Raw genomic sequence first — 23,219 nt, 5'->3', positions numbered from 1 at the left:
CTGAAAGCCTGAGGTCCGGCTCCAGATAAGAGCCAAAATCTTCCCTCTCCTGGCACACTACTGGAGGGAGCCAGCCCAGTGCTTCTTGGCTCCTCCCCACCCCAATCTTCAGGGTTCCCAGGCGGTTTCCCCACGTCCCATCCCCCACGCACCGAGCTCTTTTGCACGTGCTATGGGTTAGTGTCCCACAAAACCCACACACCGAGAATGGAAGGGTAGGAGGTCTCCCTCCACCAGCTCGGCCAGGCCAACCGGACAGAGTGGGAGAACGGGAAGAGGAGGAAGAGGATGGAGGGGAAGAGGGCGGGGGAGGAGGCCGAGGCCGCAGGAAGGCCTGAGATGCAGGAAGCAGCTGGGGGGGGGGGGGGAGGGAGGCTTTGTGCCTGAGTTGTTCTCTGGGTCCTAGTGTCCACTCTGTTCATCCCTTCCTGGGATCTACAGACTGGATCAACACAATTAGACCTGACTGTTGGATGGATCCTCACTGCCAGGTTCCAGGCAACTGAGGAGGGATAAAGGGCAACATCAGGCCCCTTGCTGTGTGTGTGAGGAATGAAGGCACTCTAAAGAAGCTGAGTTCTCAAGAAGGGAGTTGTAGGACACACACACACACACACACACACACATACACACACTCTTTCTTGATTGTTTTGTGGTTGTTTCAATACAGGGTTTCTCTGTGTTACAGCTCTGGCTGTCCTGGAACTCGCTCTGTAGACCAGACTGGCCTCGAACTCACAGAGATGCGCCTGCCTTTGCCTACTGATTGCTGGGATTAATGCACCACCACTGCCTGGCTCCTGTGGTCTCTCTCTCTCTCTCTCTCTCTCTCTCTCTCTCTCTCTCTCTCTCTCACACACACACACACACACACACACACACACACACACACACACACAGTGACCAGAATATCCTTTAAATCGGAGACCCTAGCTAGAACTGTCAATAGGGAAACTTTGGCCTCAGGCCTCTAGAATCATTTCTTCCAACTTCCCCCAACACCCTCCCAACCCTTCCTGTTTTGAGAGATAGGAGTTCTCCGGCAGGTTATGGAGGCCAGGATTCGACAACCCTCCTGGGGCCTGGAAAAAGAGTGGGCAGGTGATGAACATCATCTTAAAACTTCCAAAGGCAAGAAGCAGCTTTGGAATTCTCCTGCCATTTGGGTGACTTGCCCCCCCCCCCGCTCCCTCCCTCTTCTTCATTTCTCCTCAGCACCGCAAGTATCGCCGGGCCAAAGTTTTACATCCTGGAAGATGAAAAAAAAACTCCCTATGGGGGGCGGTTGTTAAAAATGCAGACTCCCAGGTCCTGCCTCTGAGATTCCCTGCACCGAGTTTGGAAGGAGCTAGATACATGTGCTTTGGCCTAGCACCCAACAGTTTTGATGCTGATAGCCCTAAACACTCGAGGGGCCTTTAAGGGGATGAATGATTCAGGGTCCCTCCTCACAGAACCCCTTCACAATGTGGGGACGATCAGGCCAGCGGGAGACCGCTGCGTCCGGATGGCTCCCCGCCCCCAGGGTTAAATGAGGGTACGCCTATGTGGGTTGTGAAAAGCCGCCGAGTTTGGGATGGGAGGGCTGAAGAAGGACAGCCAAGGTCCGAGGCGCTGCGGAAGGCTGTCCGCCAACTGTGAGTAGCAGAGACCAGACGACCGAGTGGAAGGGAAGGGGAGGGCCCACAGGCTCCGGCCCCGGAAATCCGATCCCTTTAGGACCCAGTGGTGCCAGTCCCCCAGCGGCGGCGGCGAGAAGGGCAGCCGCTCGGTCTCCGGCAGCCGCGGTTCGGGCTGAGCTAGAGAAAGACCGAGGCTCGGGGCGCGGGGGGGAGGGAGGGAGGGAGGGAGGCGCGGCGGAGCGGCCCGGGTCAGCGGAGCAGCCACGGGCGCGGGGATGCCGGGCACCCCGAGAGCCAAGGCCACCGGCCGGAGTAGGGGGCGCCCGCGCCGCCAGCCCCGCTGACACCGCCTCGGAGGATGTGAGCCGGCGCCGCGGCCGCTGCTTCGCGGGCTGGGCGCGCGGTCCCAGCGGCTCCAGCCAGCCTCCGCTTCTCCAATTTGGGTGGGGGCGACCGCACCAGGCCGCTCGAGCTTTCGAAGGGGGCTGGCTGTCTTTGGCAGCTTGGTTGGGGGAGGCGACCCACACAGGGCGCTCGGAGATTTTTTTTTTTTTTTTTCCCCTTTAGAGCAGGGTTAACTGTTTTTTGGCAGCTTGGTTTCTGGGGGACTCTATAGAAGGCCTTTCGGGATTTCTTTCTTTGGGGGGAGGGGGCGGTGGTCCCGACTTGGCCAGCCGCCTGCTGGAGGGGGGCAGCGGGGAGCGGGGGGATGCGAACCCGGCTCCCCCCACCATGATGAAGACGGAGCCTCGGGGGCCCGGGGGTCCCCTCCGGAGCGCCTCCCCGCACCGCAGCGCCTACGAAGCGGGCATCCAGGCACTGAAGCCTTCCGATGCGCCCGGGCCCGACGAGGCACCCAAGGCGGCCCACCATAAGAAATATGGCTCCAACGTCCACCGCATCAAAAGTATGTTCCTGCAGATGGGCACCACCGCGGGCCCGCCGGGTGAGGCGGGAGGCGGCGCAGGCATGGCCGAGGCCCCGCGGGCGTCCGATCGCGGCGTGCGCCTGTCCCTGCCGCGGGCCAGCAGCCTGAACGAGAACGTGGACCACAGCGCCCTGCTCAAACTGGGCACCAGCGTGTCTGAGCGCGTGAGCCGCTTCGACTCCAAGCCCGCGCCCTCGGCGCAGCCGGCTCCGCCGCCGCACCCGCCGTCCCGGCTGCAGGAGACGCGGAAGCTGTTCGAACGGAGCGTCCCCGCGGCCACGGGTGGCGACAAGGAGGCCGCGGCGCGGCGGCTGCTGAGACAGGAGCGCGCCGGCCTGCAGGACCGGAAGCTGGACGTCGTGGTGCGCTTCAACGGCAGCACCGAGGCCCTGGACAAGCTGGATGCTGACGCCGTGTCGCCGACGGTCAGCCAGCTCAGTGCGGTCTTCGAGAAAGCCGACTCGAGGACCGGCCTTCACCGTGCGCCCGGGCTCCCCCGGGCCGCGGGGGCGCCCCAGGTCAACTCGAAGCTGGTCAGTAAGCGGTCCCGGGTGTTCCAGCCGCCGCCGCCGCCTCCTGCCCCGTCGGGGGATGCCGCGACCGAGAAGGAGCGTGGCCCTGGAGGGCAGCAGCCCCCACAGCACCGAGTGGCCCCTGCCCGACCACCGCCAAAGCCGCGGGAGGTGCGCAAGATCAAGCCGGTGGAGGTTGAGGAAAGTGGGGAGTCTGAGGCCGAGTCGGCTCCCGGGGAAGTGATCCAGGCCGAGGTGACCGTCCATGCAGCCTTGGAGAATGGCAGCACCTCGGCCAGCACAGCCAGCCCCGCACCCGAGGAGCCCAAGGCCGAAGCGGTCCCCGAGGAGGAGGCAGGGTCAGTGGCGACGCCAGAGAGGGGGGTGGACAATGGCCGGGCTCCGGACGTGGCACCTGAGGAGGTGGATGAGTCCAAGAAGGAGGACTTCTCAGAAGCGGACTTGGTGGACGTGAGCGCCTACAGTGGACTCGGGGAGGACTCTGGGGGCAGTGCCCTGGAGGAGGACGATGAAGAAGATGAGGAGGATGGGGAGCCCCCCTACGAGCCGGAGTCAGGGTGTGTGGAGATTCCTGGTCTCTCAGAGGAAGAGGACCCGGCCCCGAGCCGGAAGATCCATTTCAGTACTGCACCGATCCAAGTGAGTGATCCCCTCACCACCACCACCACCCCGGCCCCCCGCGCTGCCCCTGCCACGTGCAAGTGGTCGCCCCCGCCCAGACATCCGTGTTTGGCAGGGCTGAGTCAGCCCCTGCCACCCAGCCGGGTTCCCAGAAGTTCCCACAATGAGGGGGGCGTGGGGAACTTCCAGCTGTTTGTCAGTGGGAAGGTTTTCAGGTCTGGGATTGTGAAGGTGGCCTGCTGCGACCTGCCCTCAGGTTCCTAGCCTGCTGCCCCGCCCAGCATCCCGCCCTGTCCCACGCCTACTCCGGGACACCTGCTCTCTCTTCCTCCCCCAGACATTCTTTCTTCTTGAGGCTGCCAGAGGCTGCCAGAGGCTGGGACTGGGCTGGCCTGAAGGGGTGTGGGACGTGTCCTCAGGATACTGTTCCTACGCATACCCTACTGTCAGGAGAGAAGGATGGGGACCTTAGGGACACTTCCTGCTTCTCCGATGCGTGAGGCTTGGCTCTGCCTGGGATGAGAGAGAAGAGAGCTAGGAACTTCCCAAAACAAAGATGCCGGGGACTGCAGCCCCTCCCTCCCTGTCAGTACCCCCACCCCAACTTTGCAGAAGTGAAAGAAGGAAGCAGGCTGTGAGGGTGGCCCTGTGACAGGGGCTGGGGGAAAGACCCTGCATCTCAGGGTCTGTGCTGGGCCAGCTTGCCATGTCCAGGGCTGCACCGGAAAGGGACCTCTGATGTGGCCCTGGAAGGCCCAGGCCCTCTGCAGGCCCCACAGGAAGAGGGCGGTAGGTCTGGGAGTTCCCCTAAGGTGCCTGGCAGACTCATATGCCTATAGCCTTAGGAATCCTCCCCCTTTCCATATTCTCTGGGTACTTTAAAAGAGGAGGGGGGCTCGCTGGGGGGGGTGTTCAGCGCCCCCCCCCCCCCATCTCTAACACCACTATTGGTGATTGGGTTGTGAGCTGTGCCAGTCAGCGCTTTGGGATCTTCTGGGTAGTGGTGGTAAAGAAAAGATGTCCCCTGGGGAGAATTAAGAACAGGAGACCACTCCCATTTCCCACTGCCCTGTGAGCTCAGCGGGCACATTCAGCTTCGATGGCCTTTCCTTCCCAACCTGTGCTCTGCTGTGCCTAGCACCTGGCCTGCCCCGACGGACGGCTGTATTCAGCACACCAGGGACTTTCCCTGCCCTGGACCCTCCCCCCCTCCTTCCCCTCCCCAGCCAAACCCCATGTGTTTGCTTGCAGTTTCCATAACTACTCCTGGACACCAAAAGCTCCCCAAGTTTCTCTCACCCTCCGCCTCCTCCCCTCTTCCAGGCCAGCAGAGGTCTAAAAGGTTAAGAGTGGCCAGCCCCCTCCCCTCCCTGCCTGGGAATTTGGAAGACTTCTCCATGCCCTGTTTCCTCCGAAGGCAGTGGGATCCAGGAAGGAGCAGAGGCTGTGGTGTTTTTTGGGGGGAGGGTGTCAGAGGCCATGGCCCCATCCCCATGGGTTCTTTGAACAGCGCCATGCCCTCATCGAGAGGGAGTGTGGTCTGGGCCTCTGTCTATATCTGACGCCTTACCCTGATTTTTTGGTAAAAAATAGCACATGATTTGGAGCACTGCTCCGGACTCCCTGGTGACTCTGAAGCAAGCTGGCCACAATCGCGAGAGCCAAGGCAGTGCAGAGGCTGAGCGTCTGACTTTTGGCCTTTCTGGGGCGTTCCTCCTCCCCACCCTGGCCCAGGGCCCCAGGCTTTTGTCCATTACCACTCACTGCTAGAGTGGTTCCGAAGCCAGGGTTCTCTGCCCTCCCTGACCCAGTTGTCACCGTTATGGAGGTAGGTGGGGGTGTCTGCTCAGGGCAGAGAATACAATTCCAAACTCTCAGCTGAGGAGATAGCTGAGCCCAGGGCCTTCTGATGGCAAGCAGGAGTGACTGGTGGTCCGAGGCCTCCGAGCCTGAGGCCGGCCTGGGCTTCCTGCAAGGAGCAGGCTGCAAAAGGTGAACAGGTTGTAGACAGGCGACGAGGCCCAGGTCAGTGTTTTGGAAGTCAAAGTGGGGTGTGTATGATGAGAAGTGGGGAGGGGTTGGTTGACTTGGAGAGGGTTGGGGGATGCTGTCTCCTGGGCATAGGGTAAAGGCCAGAGGCCTCCGATGAAAAGTGGGCCAGGGTCAATTTGCTGACCCAGGCTTATGCCCTTTCTTTGTCCTCAAGCTTGGAAGACCTTTGCAATGGGGGCCAAGTCACTAGTGACCCACCTCCTTCAGCCCATCTTGAATTTGGTGCCATCCTGCCCTGCTACCGGCTAACCAACCCCTTGTGACCTTGGGTAATGGATTATATGTGGAATACGGAGCCTGTCGCTTCAAGGGCCTGGGACTGCGGACCACTGGCCAGATGTTAGAGAACAGTCCATTGGCCACTGCACAGTAGCTGGATGATCATTAAGGGCCTGATCCTGAATGTCTGATACTGCGTAGTTAAGGGCATTGAGCTAGGTGAACACATAGACCCCCGCTGTGCTTCTGGCTGCTCCTGTAAGCATCCTCTCCACCTCCCACCTCTCTCCTGTGCACCTCTTTGGTGGGTCTGGAGGACTGAGATGACATTCAGCAAGCCCCAGGACACAGGAGTAACCCTGCCTTCCAGGGTGCCCATGAGCGTGCTCCTGGAACCGAGGAGGGCCTGGCATGGGTCTTACTGGAGACAATATCTCCCCTTAGTTTCTTCCGGCCCATCTAGCTGATGGAGCTGCCTCTACCCCTCCTGTCCCCTCTTGACTTCAAGTGATGCCAGCCTGTCACAGCTAGCAGGAAAGCCAAACAAGCCACCGTCACCCAAATGGTGCTCATTAAGTGCCTTGCAGATGCAGACACCCTCCTGGGTCCGGCATCAGGTACCCACAAAGCCCTGTCTCCTCTTCACTGGCCCTGGGAAGAGGTCAGTTGGACACAGAAGGAGAGGGGCACAGGGGTTCTGTGTAAGGACAGGGAGACTGCCACTGCCCCATGATCCTTGGTCCCTTTAGGGCACCAGTCTTGGCGCCTATGCCTGGTTCTTCCGGTGCCTGTGGACAAGGGTATCGTTCTTCAGGGATGCGGTTCTGGTGTGTGGAAGGGCCATAGGGGCTCACCCCTCCCCTCTCCTGCTACCTGAGGCCTACCTGGGAGTTAATGGCCTTCTCCTCTCCAAGGGGGTTGGAAGGACCCTCTCTGCTTCCTCTCCACCTCCCTATGGCCATCCACTGCAGCTGCTGGGCAGGGAAGGGTCCTGGTGCCTCTGCCTCTTTCCCCCTTCCCTCCTCCTCCCCTCACCCTCCCCATCTGGCATCCTCCAGTGTCTTCTCCATCCTTCCTCCCCTCCTCCTCTTCCCGTCTTCTGCTCAGCCTGTTCCTTCTCCATGTGCGCTGTCTTTGTGTCCACCCTCAGCTGTCTGGCTCTTAGCTCTTGTCTTGTCTTCTCTCTCTGCCCTGGTATCAGAGATTTCCAGACCTTGCAGTCTCCCCAGGACTATCCATCTAGTAACTACGCAGACTATATAATATGGAATGGGTCTTTTGCTCTCTTGCCCCTGGGTTCTAAGACTAGGAAGCCCTTTTGCTGAGAGCTGGATTCCTTGGGAGATTGGTATAAGGGAAGGGCCTCTGGCGGGAGAGACCTGGGCAACTTCCGGCAACTCAGCAGGCCCAAGCGCCCCCTCCTGCCAGCTGCGCCCGCCCTTGGCCTCCCATGCACCTCTGACAGCTGCTCCTCCCCAGGTATTCAGCACCTACTCCAACGAGGACTATGACCGACGCAACGAGGATGTGGATCCCATGGCGGCCTCTGCGGAATATGAGCTAGAGAAGCGTGTGGAGAGGTTGGAGCTATTTCCTGTGGAGCTGGAGAAGGGTGAGAGGCTAGGCCAGTCTAAGGAGCCCACTGGGGTCTTCTGTAGTGTTAGCCTCTGTCCTGCCAATCTTGTGGGTACCCACATGCTGGACTTTTGACTCCAGCCCCTATTGGCCTTTCTTGGCATTCCTAGTCAGCATCCAAGCCACCAGCAGCTCCAGTGTGTTGCCAAGGAATGATACTTGGTGAGCATATCTCCTAAGCACCGGGTATGTGGTCCTGGGCTCTGTTGGAGGCACAGGGGCAGGAAAAAGCAGGCTCCAAGGGAGATGGCGTCTCTAACTTCAGCCTTACGTGCCATCATAAGCTCTGGGGGGATGAAGGGCCTCTGTCAGTGTATCTGATGGAGCCTCACCGTGCTAGCAGATTCTCAGGCCAGTGCTGCCTGAGCTGAGCTCTGAAGAGGAGCCATTTGGAAAGTGTGGGGTAGAGCAGAGAGGTACATTCAGCACAGGACGAATGTGTGACCGGGGTGGCGTGGACCACGGCGAGAACATAGTCATTTCTGAGAGGGATTGGGAGCTATGGTAAGGACTGGGAAAGCTAGTCTAGAAAGATCACAGTGGTCCAGGCGGTGGTGGCACATGCCTTTGAGAGGCAGAGGCAGACAGATCTCTGAGTTCCAGGCCAGCCTGGTCTACAGAGAGAGTTCCAAGACAGCCAGGGCTACACAGAGAAACCCTGTCTCGGGAACAAACAAACAAACAAACAAACAAAAACAATTAGAAAGAAAGAAGAAAGAAAAGATCCCAGTGGCATGGGTACAGGGAGGGGTAATAATGGATGATGGACCCAGTAATGGGGTCAGCAATAGCACAGTGAAAGTGGACGTTCTGGGCAGGAACAGTCAACATTACCTGTGGTTACTTAGTGGAGCCCGGAACCGGGAGAGAGGAATTCGGATGCTCCCCAGGCCTGGCATCTAGTAGATAGGGGTGCCAGTCCTCAGGGAGTATTTGTGGGGAAGGTCATTATGTTTGGATGCTAGAGAACCACGGGACAGACAAGGCAGATGTGACTAGGCAGTGGGTCTCTATGTTTAGTCATGGAAGCTCTGGGCACAGAAGAGACTAGCTGAAGAGAGACCAAAAGGCTTAGGGCTGAATCCTGGCTCAGCCCCGATCCCAGCCACACACCCTTATCTGTACACACAATAGTGCGCCACACCCCAGCCACCCTCACACACCCCGCTGCCTGTCAGCTCACTGGATAGGGCAAAGGGCAGGAAGTAGCCCCACTGAGTTGGCCTGGCAAAAAAAAGGAGGTGGGCAGAACCATGAGTCTCTCCCCATCATGGGATGGCTAAGTGTGGGGACTACTTCTGAAAGGAAACTGTCTGTACCTTGGAGTGGGTATAGGACAGAGGATCCTTGCCATCCATGGCTTCTCCCTTTCTGCCTCACAGACTCTGAGGGCCTGGGCATCAGCATCATTGGCATGGGGGCCGGAGCCGACATGGGCCTGGAGAAGCTGGGCATCTTCGTCAAGACCGTGACTGAGGGTGGCGCAGCCCATCGGGATGGCAGGTACCCGCCTCATTCTGCACCCTTCCTCAAGTCTCTTTTAGCAGTCATCACCTGGGGGGGGGCAGCCTCGAGGAGGCCTGCGCGTGTTACGTGTGTCTTTGGATATTCAAGGAGCACCGCTGTGCAGGTGCTGTGCTAGGCTTTGGGGTGACAGCCATGAACAGATGGAAGCCCTCCCCGGGGCCTGCGCATTCTGTGGGGGAGGGGTGCGAAGCTAGGCTGTACCTAGTACCGTGTGTTCTGGCCTAGGGTGTGTGTTGGCTCTAGTGGGAAGAACACGGGCTGTGTGTCTGGAATAAGGCTTCGCATTTCTTTCCCTTAACACATACTAAGGGCCTGACTCTCGCTGGGTTGGTGCCAGGCTCTGGCAGTCAGTGTAGAGGGCCTTGCCCTCAGAAAACAAGCAGCGTAATAAAGTAGACAGATACCAGACAGAACAAACAAACTGGCTGAATAGGGAAGAATATATGAAGGCGCAAAATAGGAGGGCCTGGCCGCTCTGACGGGCCTGCTTCATAGAGGAAGTGATTGATACTGAAAATGAGAGCCGAAGGCCAAGCAGGAACTAGCAAGACCAAGTGAGTATATAAAAGGGTCCTTGTAGCCAAGTATAGTGGAGCATGCCTTTAATCCCAGCACTTGGGAGGCAGAGGCAGGTGGATCTCTGTGTTCAAGGCCAGTCTGCTCTACATAGTGAGTTCCAGGACAGCCAGGGCCACATAGTGAGATCCTGTCTTACAGAAACAAAAACAAATTATAAAAGGTTCCTTGTGAACTCAGGGCCTCATGCATGCAAGACCAGCACTCTGCCAGCTGAGCTACATCCCCAGCCTGAGTAGAAAGGGTTCTAAGTCTGGAAACCAGTGGCAGAAATGTAGATAGGCAGGGATCCGGGTATGGATAGGATTAGGCTGGTTATGGCTCCATGTTCTGAGGCTGAAGTTGCTCGTTGTATGTGCATAGGTGTGTGCCTGTGTGGAACATCTATGATCGGAGGACTGGCATTCTCCGAAGGATCATGAAGGGCACAAGAGGTCTGGCATCCATGCCCCTCTCTGCCAGATTTTCTGTTGTGTGTGTGGCAGCGGGAGGAAGTGGGAAATGCTGCACGGCTTTTCCCTCAGGAAAGCTGTGAGGAGTTGACACCCACACCCGCTCCATGTGACAGATAAGTGCTGAGGCCTGGGTGACTGTAGGGTCATGTTGGTAGAGTCATGGGTGCCCCAACTCAGAGGGCTTTTGCCTGCCGTGGCCTGGATGGCACGGGGGCAGCAGGAACAGAAAGGATGGCATCCTGCCTGGCATTTACCTCCTCTCCCTTTCCAGAGCTTGGCCATGGTCGCTCGCCTGTTTGTTAGTAAAGCAGGAGTGTGAGCATCATGGGCGAGTGCCCACATGAGAATGTGTGCTATCCGGGAGAAAACTGTTCCTGTCAGGCATTCTCTCCATTCCTACTTGAAGCCCCTAGAAGCCCAAGACCTCCCAGGAGGTGGAAGTGGAGGAAAGAGGTGCCCAAGTCTTCCCCCATCTTTGGCATCCCCTCCCAGGCTAGGCCACTGCCCACATCTTCCTCGTCCATGTGGGGAGCCAGGACACCCCCACAGCTGACTTGTGTTGGAAGTGTGCAACTTTGTGGGTGTGGATTGGTGTGTGAGCATGAGAGGGGCATGCTTGGGTCCTAGGCATTTGGGAGGACACTGGGGTGGTGGCCCACGGGCGTGTGTAGAAATGAGCTCTGAGCATGTCGCAGCACCCCGTTGAGTGTGACTGAAGGACAATGATGTGATTACAGGAAGTGTGCCGGCCACCTTTACTGGTCCTGGATAACTGTAACTGTGTTGTCCGACTGCTGTTGTGAGGGCCAGCCTCCAGCAGCTCAGGAGTTGAGGAGGAGCCACAGAGTCAGCAGACTAATCACTCAGTTGACTTTTCTGAGGGAGAGTAACACTTAATTCTCTGGGGCTGGTGGAAAAGGGAAACACACACACACACACACACACACACACACACACACACACACAAACACCCCGTTAGGGTCTTTCTGTCTTCTCCCTCTCATCTTTTTGTTTCTTTTTCTCACCTCTATCCAGAGGTATCCCTTCTGTCTCTCTTTTTTTTTTTTTTTTTTTTTTTTTTTGGTTTTTCGAGACAGGGTTTCTCTGTGTAGCTTTGCGCCTTTCCTGGAACTCACTTGGTAGCCCAGGCTGGCCTCGAACTCACAGAGATCCTCCTGCCTCTGCCTCCCGAGTGCTGGGTTTAAAGGCGTGCGCCACCACCGCCCGGCCCCTTCTGTCTCTCTTGATGTCTTCCTTTTAACTTATTTTTTCCCTTACAGCCTATATACCCCATCAGAATCTTTCAAGCAGTGTAACATTACAAATGTGGTTACATTCAATTTTTTAAGTGAATGATTACAATGAATACAAGTAAATGCTGTGGAATAACCCCTTTTTTTTTTTTTTTTTTTTTTTTTTTTTTTTATGGTTTTTCAAGACAGGGTTTCTCTGTGTAGCTTTGCGCCTTTCCTGGGACTCACTTGGTAGCCCAGGCTGGCCTCGAAATCACAGAGATCCGCCTGCCTCTGCCTCCTGAGTGCTGGGATTAAAGGCGTGCGCCACCACCGCCCGGCGGAATAACCCTTCTTAAAGCCATGAGCCATGTGGCAAAATGTAGATTAATAGAAATGGGTTAATTTAAGTTGTAAGAGCTAGTTAATAATAAGCCCGAGCTATTGGCCAAGCATTTATATGTAATATAAGCCTCAGTGTGGTAATTTGGAAACGGCTGCTGGGATGGAAAAACTCTGCCTACAAGTAATAAAAAAAGAAACACGTTTCCCATTTCCCTTACATGATTAAACATTTCATGTATTACAGGTGAAAAACAAATTATGTCCAATAACCCACATACATTCATGTCCAAGCAACTTGTTATAAATTAACAGAGTGTAAGCAAGCAAGGTATTTTTCTCAGCCAGTTCCTTTATTGGCAGGCTATATTTTGCAGTTTACAAGGAAAGGATCAATCATCTTATTATTTATCTTAAAAGGTAATCTTATAAAAAAATTTTGAATAACACAAATCTAAACTTTTACATATGAAAACAAAGAAAGTCAGCCCTACTTTTAGTCCTCAGGGTACGTGCCCATTTGTCAACAGTTTTTTCTATCAGGAAGCTGAGGGCAGAAATGGGTACAAGGAATTAATCATCACCTTTGATCACCAACCCATCCTAGCAAGAAAGGCACGTCAGCTAATAATAACCAAGCCGTTTTTGTTCTTGTTTCTTGACCTCAACATTTCGCTCACTCAACTAAGTGCCTTTCTAAACTTTAAATTGTTCCCCAAGATTTTCTACCTCAAAGCCATTAACAAAAACACCTTAACTTGACCTGACTAACAATTCTACATATCTAAATTATTTCTAAGGGTAGGGGTTGAATCATTAATCTGCTCCAGCAGCAGTTTTGGGAAAAAGTCAATCACTATTATTTTAAGTACCAGTAACACTGCCCAATGAGGGTCTAGAAGCCCCCTGAGAGTTTTCATACAACCCATGATGATGAGGGTTGTGGTGACCATGAAGACAACAATCAGAGCTGTGTTCAATAACAGCACCAGGTCCTCAGGACTGGTAGTCTTCAGGGATCTGCCTCCCCAAGGCTCACTCAGGCGTGGCTTTGCCAACCTCCCAGCCATGTTCCATGAGTTCCAATGCTGCCTGTTGGTCGCCTCGCGTGGCCCCAGACACCTGGCTCTCCCTGTCCTCACATATTTTATGCCAGAACTGTATGCCAGACTGAGCCTTGAGTTTCGGATTGGAAGAGTCCACCCTTAACCCACCTCCTGTGCCTCTCCTGACACCCTAACAAATGTCACTTCCTCTAGGATCCAAGTAAACGATCTACTGGTGGAGGTGGATGGAACAAGCCTGGTGGGAGTGACCCAGAGCTTCGCAGCCTCTGTCCTCAGGAACACCAAGGGCCGAGTGAGGTGAGAGCCAAGAGAGGGGACAGGCAGGAAGCTAGTCCCCTCGTGGCACCAGTTTCCTGCCAGAGGGACTTAGACTTGCAGCCCCTGCCCCAGGCCTGCCTTCCCATCCCCGGGTCCCTGGCTCCTGCTCACCACTGGGACTCAGGCTTCCAGGCTCCTGTCCCTCCATGCTCTTCTCTGGGCTTTATTCTCCTTCCTTGCCAACCAAACGACTGCCAACCAAACTAGGTTCCCCCACCTAGAGCTTCCTCTTCCCTCTGGGTCCACGCCATGCCCTGTTGGTAAGGCTGCGCCATTGGGCTGAATAGAAGTTTGTGTGCACCTCTGGCAGGACTCCTGGGGATCACTCTCTGCCCCCCCCTTGTAGAGGGGTGCTGCCCCCAGGCAAGGGTGCTGGAGAGTAACAGGATGTGGGTGCCTGGGGGAGGAGGAGCAGGTGCCTGGAAGTCTCACTGTTTCCTCTCCATGCTAATCTGTGATTGCCATCATCCTGCCCCTTCCTGACCAGGGGCTTGGAGCACACCCAAGACACACCTCTCTGGTCTAGTCCCCATCCCCTAGGATGGGTCATTTAGGCCACTCCCCTGCTTTGTTCTGTTTGTCTTTTCTCTTCGGTGGGAAATGCTCCTATGCTGCTCTGAGCTCCTGAGCTCACGTTCCCCTGTAGCCCAGCCCAAAGTTTGGCCGACATTCCCTTCCCAAAAGTGGCCGGGAAGGCTAGCAGGTCTTCCTGCCTCTTCTGGTAGGCAGCCCTGGGAGAGCCCCAGCTCCCCCATTCATTATTGATTCCACAGCTTCTGGACTCAGCTCTCACTTCACCTCCCCTGGGAGGGCCTAGGTTGGGAGGGAGGGAGGGGACACCACCAGGAGGGCAGTGGCATGCCCAGCTGCAGGCAGGCTCTGATGACGCCAGGATGACAGACGACTCGGGTGTCCCTGCAGGTTCATGATTGGCCGGGAGCGGCCTGGGGAACAGAGCGAAGTGGCCCAGCTAATTCAGCAGACCTTGGAGCAGGAGAGATGGCAGCGGGAGATGATGGAGCAGAGATACGCCCAGTATGGAGAGGAGGATGAGGAGGTAGGGACTCGGCATGCTCGCCCTCTGGTGGCCAGATGAAGCAGCGCAGTCATTGGCCTTAACTCCTTTTTCCAGGCCTGTTAAAGAAACTCAAACCCCAGGGGAGCTTATGGTCCGAGAGAGAAGCAGACCCTCCCCTCAGAGGACCCCCTGGTCAAACGGAGGAGTCCCGCTCTCTGTCTTCAGAGGGTGTCCCTGTAACTAGAAGGAAAACATAGTCCCCTCTGAGTCCTTACTCTAGGAGCAGGGTAGAGCCCCTAATCAAGGGAACCTAATCGCGGGAGAGGGTTGGGTCCTCAAGGAAGCTATGTTATGGGGAAAACAGTACAGGAAGTTTCTTCCGAGTCTTGCAGTTTGCCTGTCCTAGCCATGGAGACTCCCCTGGCTAGCCCCCAGTGTGACATGAGCATCCTGCTGCTAGTCTCGGGCCTGGCAGCAGAGTTGCCGAGGGAGGTGGAGTAAACGGGTCTACATCGCCTGCATCCCTCCACAGACAGGAGAGTATGCCACCGATGAAGATGAAGAACTGAGCCCCACGTTCCCAGGGGGTGAGATGGCCATCGAGGTGTTCGAACTAGCAGAGAATGAGGACGCGCTGTCCCCTGTGGAGATGGAGCCGGAGAAGCTGGTGCACAAGTTCAAGGAGGTTGGAGGAAGGGCCCTGGGCGGTGGGTGAAGGCAGGCGGGAGCTGGCCCCAGGGGCTGAGTGCCACCCTGTGTCTGCAGCTCCAGATCAAGCATGCTGTCACTGAAGCGGAAATCCAGCAGCTGAAGCGGAAGGTGAGGGTGTGCGTGTACATGTGCGTGTGGGTGCACGTTGAAGAGCTGGGCTGAGGGCTGGAGAGAGAAGCCCTGCCTTCACACAGGGACACACACACACACACACACACACACACACACACACACACACACCAACACACAACATTCCACCGTGGGCTACCATGAGGCCAGGGATATCAGGATTAAGATCCCGAGCTCTGGCCCATCTGTTCCCCTGTTCATTAACTGGGTCTCCATCCCATCATACGTAAGGTGAGGTATGAAAGCACTGCCAGCAGCATAGAGAGAAACCGGAGATCTGCTACATGCACATCTGTAGCAGATAGAGGAAGTCTGCAGCCTGGCCCGGGGTCGGTGCTCAGTCAGAAGTCAGAGTGTGTCAGCAAGTCCGTGGAGATAAACCAGCTCTCATTGTCGGCGTCCGTGTTCACTCTTCTACACTCATCCACTCTGCACAGGCCTAGGGATAAGAGAGAGGCTTTTTGACTACCTAAAGTCCACAGAGGTACACAGAGTGACACATACCAGCCTGGATCCCCAGACCCATTCATCCAGACCCTACACACTCCTGTCTGCACAGACATTATTTTCATATACCTGTGACCGATTGGCCTGAATAGGTAGATCCACACTGCCCTTGATGTCACAGAAGCGCATGGGCATGACCCACCATTCAGGCTGCCGGGCCCAGGAAGAGTGTCAGAGGACATGCACATTGTCACCTGGGCCAGCAGCATGCATGCTGGTGCTGACGGCGCCAGCTGGTGACACACACGGCTGCTGTACATGCCTACCAGATGCTTACAAGCACACTGGGTACCCACACACTCCCAGGCGTTGTAGACACACAGACTCTATATTGAAGGAGTCACAACTCCCACAGAGTTTCCAGGGTAGTGGGAGAAAAACCGATCCCTGGGGCCCAAGAAGATGCAGCGCAACAGGGATGTGTGTGTTCTCTCCCCTATGGATGGAGGAGGGCAGGGGATGGGTGCCTAGGAGGGAGATTTCAGCTGCCTTTGAGAGGGGGCCTGCCAGGGCATGGCAGGTGTTCCTGTGGGGAGAGGTTAGGGGCAGCTGGGTGGTGGGAAGGCTAGAAATGGCATTGTATAGACCTCAGCCCTCCAGGAGCTGTGGCCTTGGTTCTACGGGCATGGAGCTGTGGCCCCTAGGGATTTTTTTGGAAGTTCACCACCTAGGAAATGGGGGTGGGGAGGGCAGGGCTCAAGGGTAAGAAGGCCTTGGATATGGACAGACTGGTTAGAAGCCTAGGCAGAGCCTGACAGGGTGAGTCAGAGTACAGGCCAAGGGTGGAAGGGAAGTGAGGCTGCATTTTTGAGGGTGTTTTCAGGGCACGAAGCAGAGGGTGGCTCACAGGTGGTTGCAGGCTCAGGAAGCAAAGAGGCATTCAGTTGACAGACACCCAGGGTAGCTTCTGGACAGCTAATGCCACTTCAGGCCCAGTGCTGAGCAAAAGCAGAACTGATTCTTGTCCTTGTGCGTCTTAAGAGTCGGCACACCACTGGCTGCTGTTACTGCCTGATAGGCTCTGTGGAGCAGGGTTGCTGAGCCCCTGGAGCAGGAAGAACCCCATCCAGTTGGAAGGAGGTGCTGCCCTACTGAAGTCGCAGCAGGGAAAGTGATACCCAGCAAGAGTACTGAGGAAGGGTAGATGGGGCATTCCTAGCAGAGGGAACAGTACCTGCAAAGGCCCTGTGGCAAGTCCCAGGGTCTGCAGGAAGGCCTGAGTTATCGAAGCTTAGAAAGCAAGAGGTGTTTGCAGTGGGTAAGAAAAAAAAGGACCCCCAGGAACTGGAGACTGAGTACCGGGACTGCCGTGAGGCGGTGACACCTTCTCCCAGGCAAGCGAGCCAGGAAAGTTGGCTTCGGATGGGGGAGGGTCCCATTGAGGACCCCGGTACCTGTGAAAAGCTGGGAGGTAGGGCTGGAAGTTAGGAGCAAGATCTGGCCAGAGCTCTGTGCACAGCAGTGGTGTGGGAGGTGGGGCCTTGCCTTGAGGAAATGGTAAGGAGAGAAGAATGCAGACCGGTTACCCGAGAGCTGGAGAGGGGCTGGATCGTTCAAGAATCTCCGGGGATAGGGGCTGGTCAGCGCGCCATGGCTGCAGAGGGTGCAGAGCTGGTGGTGACCGTTTGATATCGATCATCTCACATCTTCTGGATAAGGCGGAAGTTGCTAATGAGTGACTCCTGGGTGCCTGCTACCCCCTGGGAGAACTCTGAGGTCAGCCTCAGAGAGTGAGTAGTTGGGGGCCAGTGGATTCCACGGGTGCAGGGATGGCCGGAGACCGTTGGCTCCGCCGCTCACTCTGGTCGCCTTTAACCCGGGGCTGCTCTTTGCTCAACAGTTGCAGAGTCTGGAGCAGGAGAAGGGGCGCTGGCGGGTGGAGAAGGCCCAGCTGGAGCAGAGTGTGGAGGAGAACAAGGAGCGGATGGAGAAGTTGGAGGGTTACTGGGGTGAGGCCCAGAGCCTGTGCCAGGCCGTGGACGAGCACCTGCGGGAGACTCAGGCTCAGTATCAGGCCCTGGAGCGCAAGTACAGCAAGGCCAAGCGTCTCATCAAGGACTACCAGCAAAAGTAGGTGTGAGGAGCTTTGCATCTGGGCCCAGGCAGGAGGGAGAGGCCCTTCAGTGGTCGTCCCCACCCCAGCCTCCCTCCAGCCGAGTAGGGAGACAAGGAATACAGAAGTTAGAGGGCACCATGGTGGGGTACCTGAGCTGGAATGGCTGAATACCAGACCCAGGCCCCAGTGACCTTGGGAAGACCGCCTTCTCCCTGGACCGAAGCCACACCATAAACCCTAACCCACTGTCTGTTCCTCTCCTGTCTCCAGGGAGATCGAGTTCCTGAAAAAAGAGACTGCCCAGCGTCGGGTCCTGGAAGAGTCGGAGCTAGCGAGGAAGGAGGAAATGGACAAGCTTCTGGACAAGGTAGAGCCTGGGTGCCCTGAGCGGCCTCCAGAGGGAGCAGCAGAGAAGCCAGAGTCAAAGAACACCACTCTGTTGTTGTGTGGGAAGGACTGTACTGCTGGCCACCGGGGAGCTTAGGGCCAGGGCTGGGGGCTGGGGGCAGCGTCCACGCTCAGTGGCCAAGCCTGATGGCCCCGTCTTTGTTTTCTAGATCTCGGAACTGGAAGGAAACCTGCAAACACTGAGGAATTCCAATTCTACTTAACCGGAGTCACCCCTTGACTGGACAATAATAATCATCCCCTCCCGATATCCTCACCGCCCTGTCCTCAATCCCCGCCCCGCCCTTACCAGCCTGGGGACAGGTGCCCCGACTTCCCCCACTCCTCCATCCCACCTCCCCCAGCTTCAGGGACCAGAGGGCCCATACTACAGGCCCCTTTAGGACGGCCCGGGCAGACGATGGTGGCTGGAAGAGTGGCCTCTCCTTGTTCTATGGGGCTGAGGGACAGCGGCCGAGTGAGAGAAGCTGACCTGGGTGGTGGATGGACACAAGGACCTGCAGACCAAACTGCCAGACTTTACAACCTCCAGCCTGTGTCTCTGGACCGGCGTGGAGCTGGGGCTGCCCCAGCATCTCACCACTTGGAGGCTGCTCCCTGCCCACCGGGTCCCTGTGGCCCCTGGGCCTCTTGACTTGAGATTCTACTTTCCTGGCCCTTTCCTCCTTCCCTACCATTGTGCTGTCTGTTGCATTCTGGCCTCCTGCTTCGAGGGGTTGCCTCAACATCTCCCACCCCTGCTCCCCGTCCCAGGAGGGATAGAGCCCACCCGTGAGCCAGAGGCTGGCCCTGGGCCCGCACTGATTTCTCACGTATCCTTGGTGGGGTGCGGGGAGAGCCGGAGTGGGGAAGAGGATGAGTCCAGAACACCTGGAATCCGGGCCCCCTTTTCCTAGGAAGGGCAGCGGCCCTCACCTTCTCCTTGTGCCTCCCCTCTCCCAGGTGCCAAATAGCCATAGCCTCCTCCTGGAACCTGTCCTGAGGCCCCGCTGGGGTTCAGGGTTCCTTGGTCTAGCCTAGGAATGCCAGGAGGGAGGGAGGTCAGCTTAGGTGGTGTGCCTGCAGAGCTCTCGCTGGGGAGCTAGGCCCAGCCCAGGGCCACACCTGGAAGCCTTGTTTTACCATCAAAGAGACTCAGCCTCCCCCTCCTCCCCTCCCCCACCGTTTTCCAATGTTTTCACTGGAGGGCAAAATTTTACTAATCTTTTTGGAGACCAGGGCTGCTTGCTGTCAGCCTGCTTTCTAAGTGAAATTGACTCAGTTTCCCCACTTTAACCCCAAATTGGGGCTTGGACCAAGGGAGGTGAGACCCCCTCAGGAACCCTCCCCTTTCAAAATCCATCTCATTTTGCCACTTCCACAACCCCTGCCCCAAGCCTAGGTTTCTGTTCGTTTTTTTTGTTTTGTTTTGTTTTTAAACAACCCTGTTCTGTCCTTTTTGGCTTCCCCTAGACCCCTGTAAATAGACCATACCATCAGTCAGTATTTCTTGCCCCTCTCCCGCCCCTAGACGTTCCCCGACTCCCCGGAAAGAGCTGGCTGTCACAGTGCCCGGCCCCTGCACTTCACCTAGGCAGATGGAGGGGGCGGAGCCGGGTGGGCGGGTCCTCGATGTACTTCCGGCTTTGACCGGCAGCGCTCTTGCCCCGCCCTTGGAGGACCCCGTCTCTGTATATAATATATATATGTATGTATTGTTCCTGGTTTTGTACGGACCATGCCCTCTGTCAGGTCGTCCCCATAAAAGCAGCCCCAGAGCCTTGCTGCCTGGTTTCTTGATGCGCTGCGGGGGGGGGGAGAGGGAGGGATACTAGAAGTTCCCCCACCCTTTTCTAGTTTTGCCCAGGACCTAGAGATGATCTCAACGCCAGTTCAGTTCTCCAATCCGTCTCGGCAAACTCACTTGCCACCATTGCCCAGCTTTCGTGGGGTCTCTAGACAGCTTTTCAGGTCCCCCTTTCACAAAGTCTTTCGAGCAAGCCAGAAGATGGACTGAAAAACAACTCCTCTCCCCCGAGAATTGAGCAGTCTGCAAGACCCCAGAGGTCTCCTATGAAGTACCAGGAGGACCAAAGATTTCTTGGGGTGACGACCTAGGAGACGACTTTCAGAGCATTGTTGTCCACAAGGTCACGGAGAATGTTCTTTGGCCCTCCTGGGCTGGCTTAAGAGGCTTCATATAGTCCTACTGCCCAGGAGAGAATGTAATGAGCCCTGGAGTATACAGCACAGCCTTGTCTTGTCCAGGGGCTGGGAGGCAATCTTGTGCTTTAGTAGCTTGGACCCCGGGCGAGTCTCATCTTCCCTTCTTCCGATAAGAAACAAAAGTCCTAATCTCCAGATCACTTTGCTTGGCCCCTGACAACACCAGAGATGAGTGGTCTCCACAAGAACTCCACTAACGGCCCGGCCCCTGAGGTCGCCTCTCCCTAGCGGGTAATTCTGTCACAGAACTTGTTCCTTTCAAGCCAAATAGTGGCTTCCTGTTAACTACCCTCAAAACTGGTTCTGCACCTCAGGGCCATATAAGTCCTGCCCAGCTCTGACACCTACCGCACAGTCATCAGGGAACTAGCAATGGTGGTGGCCTCTAGGACATTCCCTCTCATTGGGTCATCCTTGGAACATTGGGAGCCCTGGGGATGCTGCAGGTAGATCCAGGCGGGGTTGACTTCCATAAGAGATTCCCTAAATGAGGTCTCAGGTTGTCATGCCTAGGTTAGATCATCCTCCCTGAACCAGAAACCTACCAAGACCCTGCTCAGGAAACCTTGCCAAGAAATGAAGCAGCTGGGCTTACTGGGGGGTAGGGGGTGGGGAACAAATGGGTTTGTGATAAGATCTGGTCTGACAGGCCAAGCGTCTAAAGGGGAAGACCTGTGGCCCGTACCTACCCTGTATACTTACTATGTGAGGAGGGGACCTCTCCTAGATGTTCAAGGGGATGGTTAAATAGCACTTCGTGTTTGAGTGTGTCGTATGGCTGGGGACCTTGTGTATGGCTTTTCTGGGAGTTTATCAGGCCTGAGCTGTGACTTACACATGAAATAAGTCCATTTGGGGGGCTGTCAAGTGGTGTGCACAGACTGTGATGTTTGTTCTCTTAACTTCCCCCAACTCATCCACTCCCATCATCTATTGATTTGAGCAGATCTGCCACCACCCCAACATTTGCTGCAGAGGAGGGATATCAAATGGATTTCCCCAGATCCCAGCACCTTAGGCCTGAGTAGGAAAAGGGTCCCATTCTAGCACTGACACACACACACACCTCCTATAAAGACTCCAGAGCAGCAGTTCTCAAACTGTGGGTCGTGACCCTTTTGGGGGCCAGACAGCCCTTTCACAGGGGTCACCTAAGGCCATCAGAAAAAAAAAAAACAGATATTTACAATTCATAACAGTAACAAAATTACAGTTATGAAGTAGCAACAAAAATAATTTTATGGTTGGGGGTCACCCCAACATGAGGGACTGTATTAAAGGGTCTCAGCATTAGGGAGGTTGAGGATCACTGTCCTAGAGTCTGCCTGCACAGGTGGTCCCCAGAGACATTTCCTCACATGACTCTACAGTCTAACCAGACTTTCAGCAGAATTCGAAGATACCCAGAGGTGGGTCCCTCCAGCTCTGAGATGCTCTGAGCTCCACTGATACGTCCTCCCTCAGTTCTAGGGAACTCTTGGCTCACTATGCCGCTGCCCACCCTTGGCAGTCCTCCATTCCCATGAGCCATCAGGCGTTCTCTAACTCTCCAGACGGCACAGCTCACACTAAGGTCATCACTTGCTCCTGAGCAAACCATTTTCTATTTGAGTCGCTGGCCTGTGTATCTTAGAGGACAAGAGAAGCCCCTACCTTAACGTTTATTGGGAAGGCGATGTTAAAGAATCTGAGAAATACGCCTGGTACTTGGTACCTGGTACCAAGTATGCCCTAAGTCTTGCTGCATGGTAGGTAGCTGGTGATCACACCCACCGCCGCCACCACCACTCACCTGCCACCATGTCAGGCTCACCAGGTCTAAGTCTGAGCTCATCCACCCCACCCCCTTACCCCCTAGCTCCAGAACTGCCAGGCCCCCAGCCAAGACCCACAGCCATCCTAGACCCCGCCTTCTCTCAATTCTTTGTCCAGCCGGCTCCAAACCCTGTCTGTGTCTTCAATTCTACAGTCAGAATTGCTCTCAGCTTGATCTTTAATCTTCATGCCCACTGCTGTCATCTTCCAGCAATCCCTTGAGGCCGGCGCCAGACTTCCGGCTGCCCCCTGCAGTCCATTCTCTACTGGGGTGCCCAACGAATTTTCCTAAAATGCATGTTGAAGCTCCTCCCTCCTAGGTTAGCCTTTTTTGGGGGTGTGGGGGGCGGGGGGGGAAGCAGAATGAATCAACCCTCCAGCTCCAGCTCATTTTCCTCGCTGGTCCACCCACCCAGCAATGCTCATGAGTAAGTCTCCCGTAGCCTGGCCTGCAGTAGCCACACACCTCTAGGAATCCTCCCTGGGCCCTACTCCAGTGCCTCGGGTGCACGCCCCCTCCAGAATTTGAAGTGTCTTTTTCGTTCCGGCACCCACAGCTTTCAGTCTTGGGAAATCCCACTCGGCTGAACCCCGACAGCACTGGACCAGGTCTGTTCTGTTCCACAGTGGTCCCCCTCCAGCTTCCAGCGCCCAGGCTGGCTGCTCAGCGGATGCTTGTTGAATAAAAGAACGAGAGAATTAGGAGCCCTCACAGACCCTGCAGAGGAGGCGGAAAGCCCCGTGCGTCCCGAAGCGGACCGCCCCACCCACCTCCCCCCCACCCCACCCCACTCCTCCACCCCCACCCCACCCCACCCCTGTCGCTTCGCTGCCACTCGCCGGCTCCTAGCGCGCAGACTCCCTAGCGCCGCGTCTCCGCCGGTCCAAGAAGTAGCGGCGCAATTGGGATCCCGGGCCCCGCCGCGGGCACCCGCCGCCTCCTCCCCGCGGTCCTTGCGGCCTCCGCCCCGCCCGCCTCCTCCTCCCTCCCTCCCTCCCTCCCGCTCTTTGTCTCCGGGGCGACCGGCATCCCCACAAGCGCCCCCCGCATTGCCTTATCCCAGGCGACCCCCACGGACCTAGCCACCGCGACGCTGCACAAATCCGCCTGTGGCGCGAGGGTCCTAGATCCGCGGGGCTTGGCGGGGGCGGGGCGGGAGGTGGCTCTCTGGCTCGCGCTCTCTCTCTCTCTCTCTCTCTCTCTCTCTCTCTCTCTCTCTCTCTCTCTCTCTCTCACACACAC

General features: G+C 56.4%; 1 protein-coding gene across 1 annotated transcript; it reads left to right on the top strand.

Annotated features, from left to right (window-relative positions):
- Positions 1-1,970: 1,970 nt before the first annotated feature.
- Positions 1,971-19,716, top strand: Ppp1r9b (protein phosphatase 1 regulatory subunit 9B). Its single transcript, XM_028868981.2, has 10 exons — positions 1,971-3,722; positions 7,455-7,587; positions 8,993-9,113; positions 13,002-13,106; positions 14,049-14,184; positions 14,678-14,830; positions 14,911-14,964; positions 17,333-17,562; positions 17,819-17,915; positions 18,106-19,716. Exons 1-10 carry the CDS (start codon positions 2,355-2,357, stop codon positions 18,157-18,159), a joined length of 2,451 nt encoding a protein of 816 aa, XP_028724814.1. The 5' UTR covers positions 1,971-2,354; the 3' UTR covers positions 18,160-19,716.
- The last annotated feature ends 3,503 nt before the right edge of the window (positions 19,717-23,219 follow it).

Source organism: Peromyscus leucopus, chromosome 8b (genome assembly GCF_004664715.2).
Source record: "Peromyscus leucopus breed LL Stock chromosome 8b, UCI_PerLeu_2.1, whole genome shotgun sequence".
NCBI lineage: Eukaryota > Metazoa > Chordata > Mammalia > Rodentia > Cricetidae > Peromyscus > Peromyscus leucopus.
Note: the sequence above shows the minus strand (reverse complement) of the source record. Positions and strands in the feature narration are given on the sequence as shown.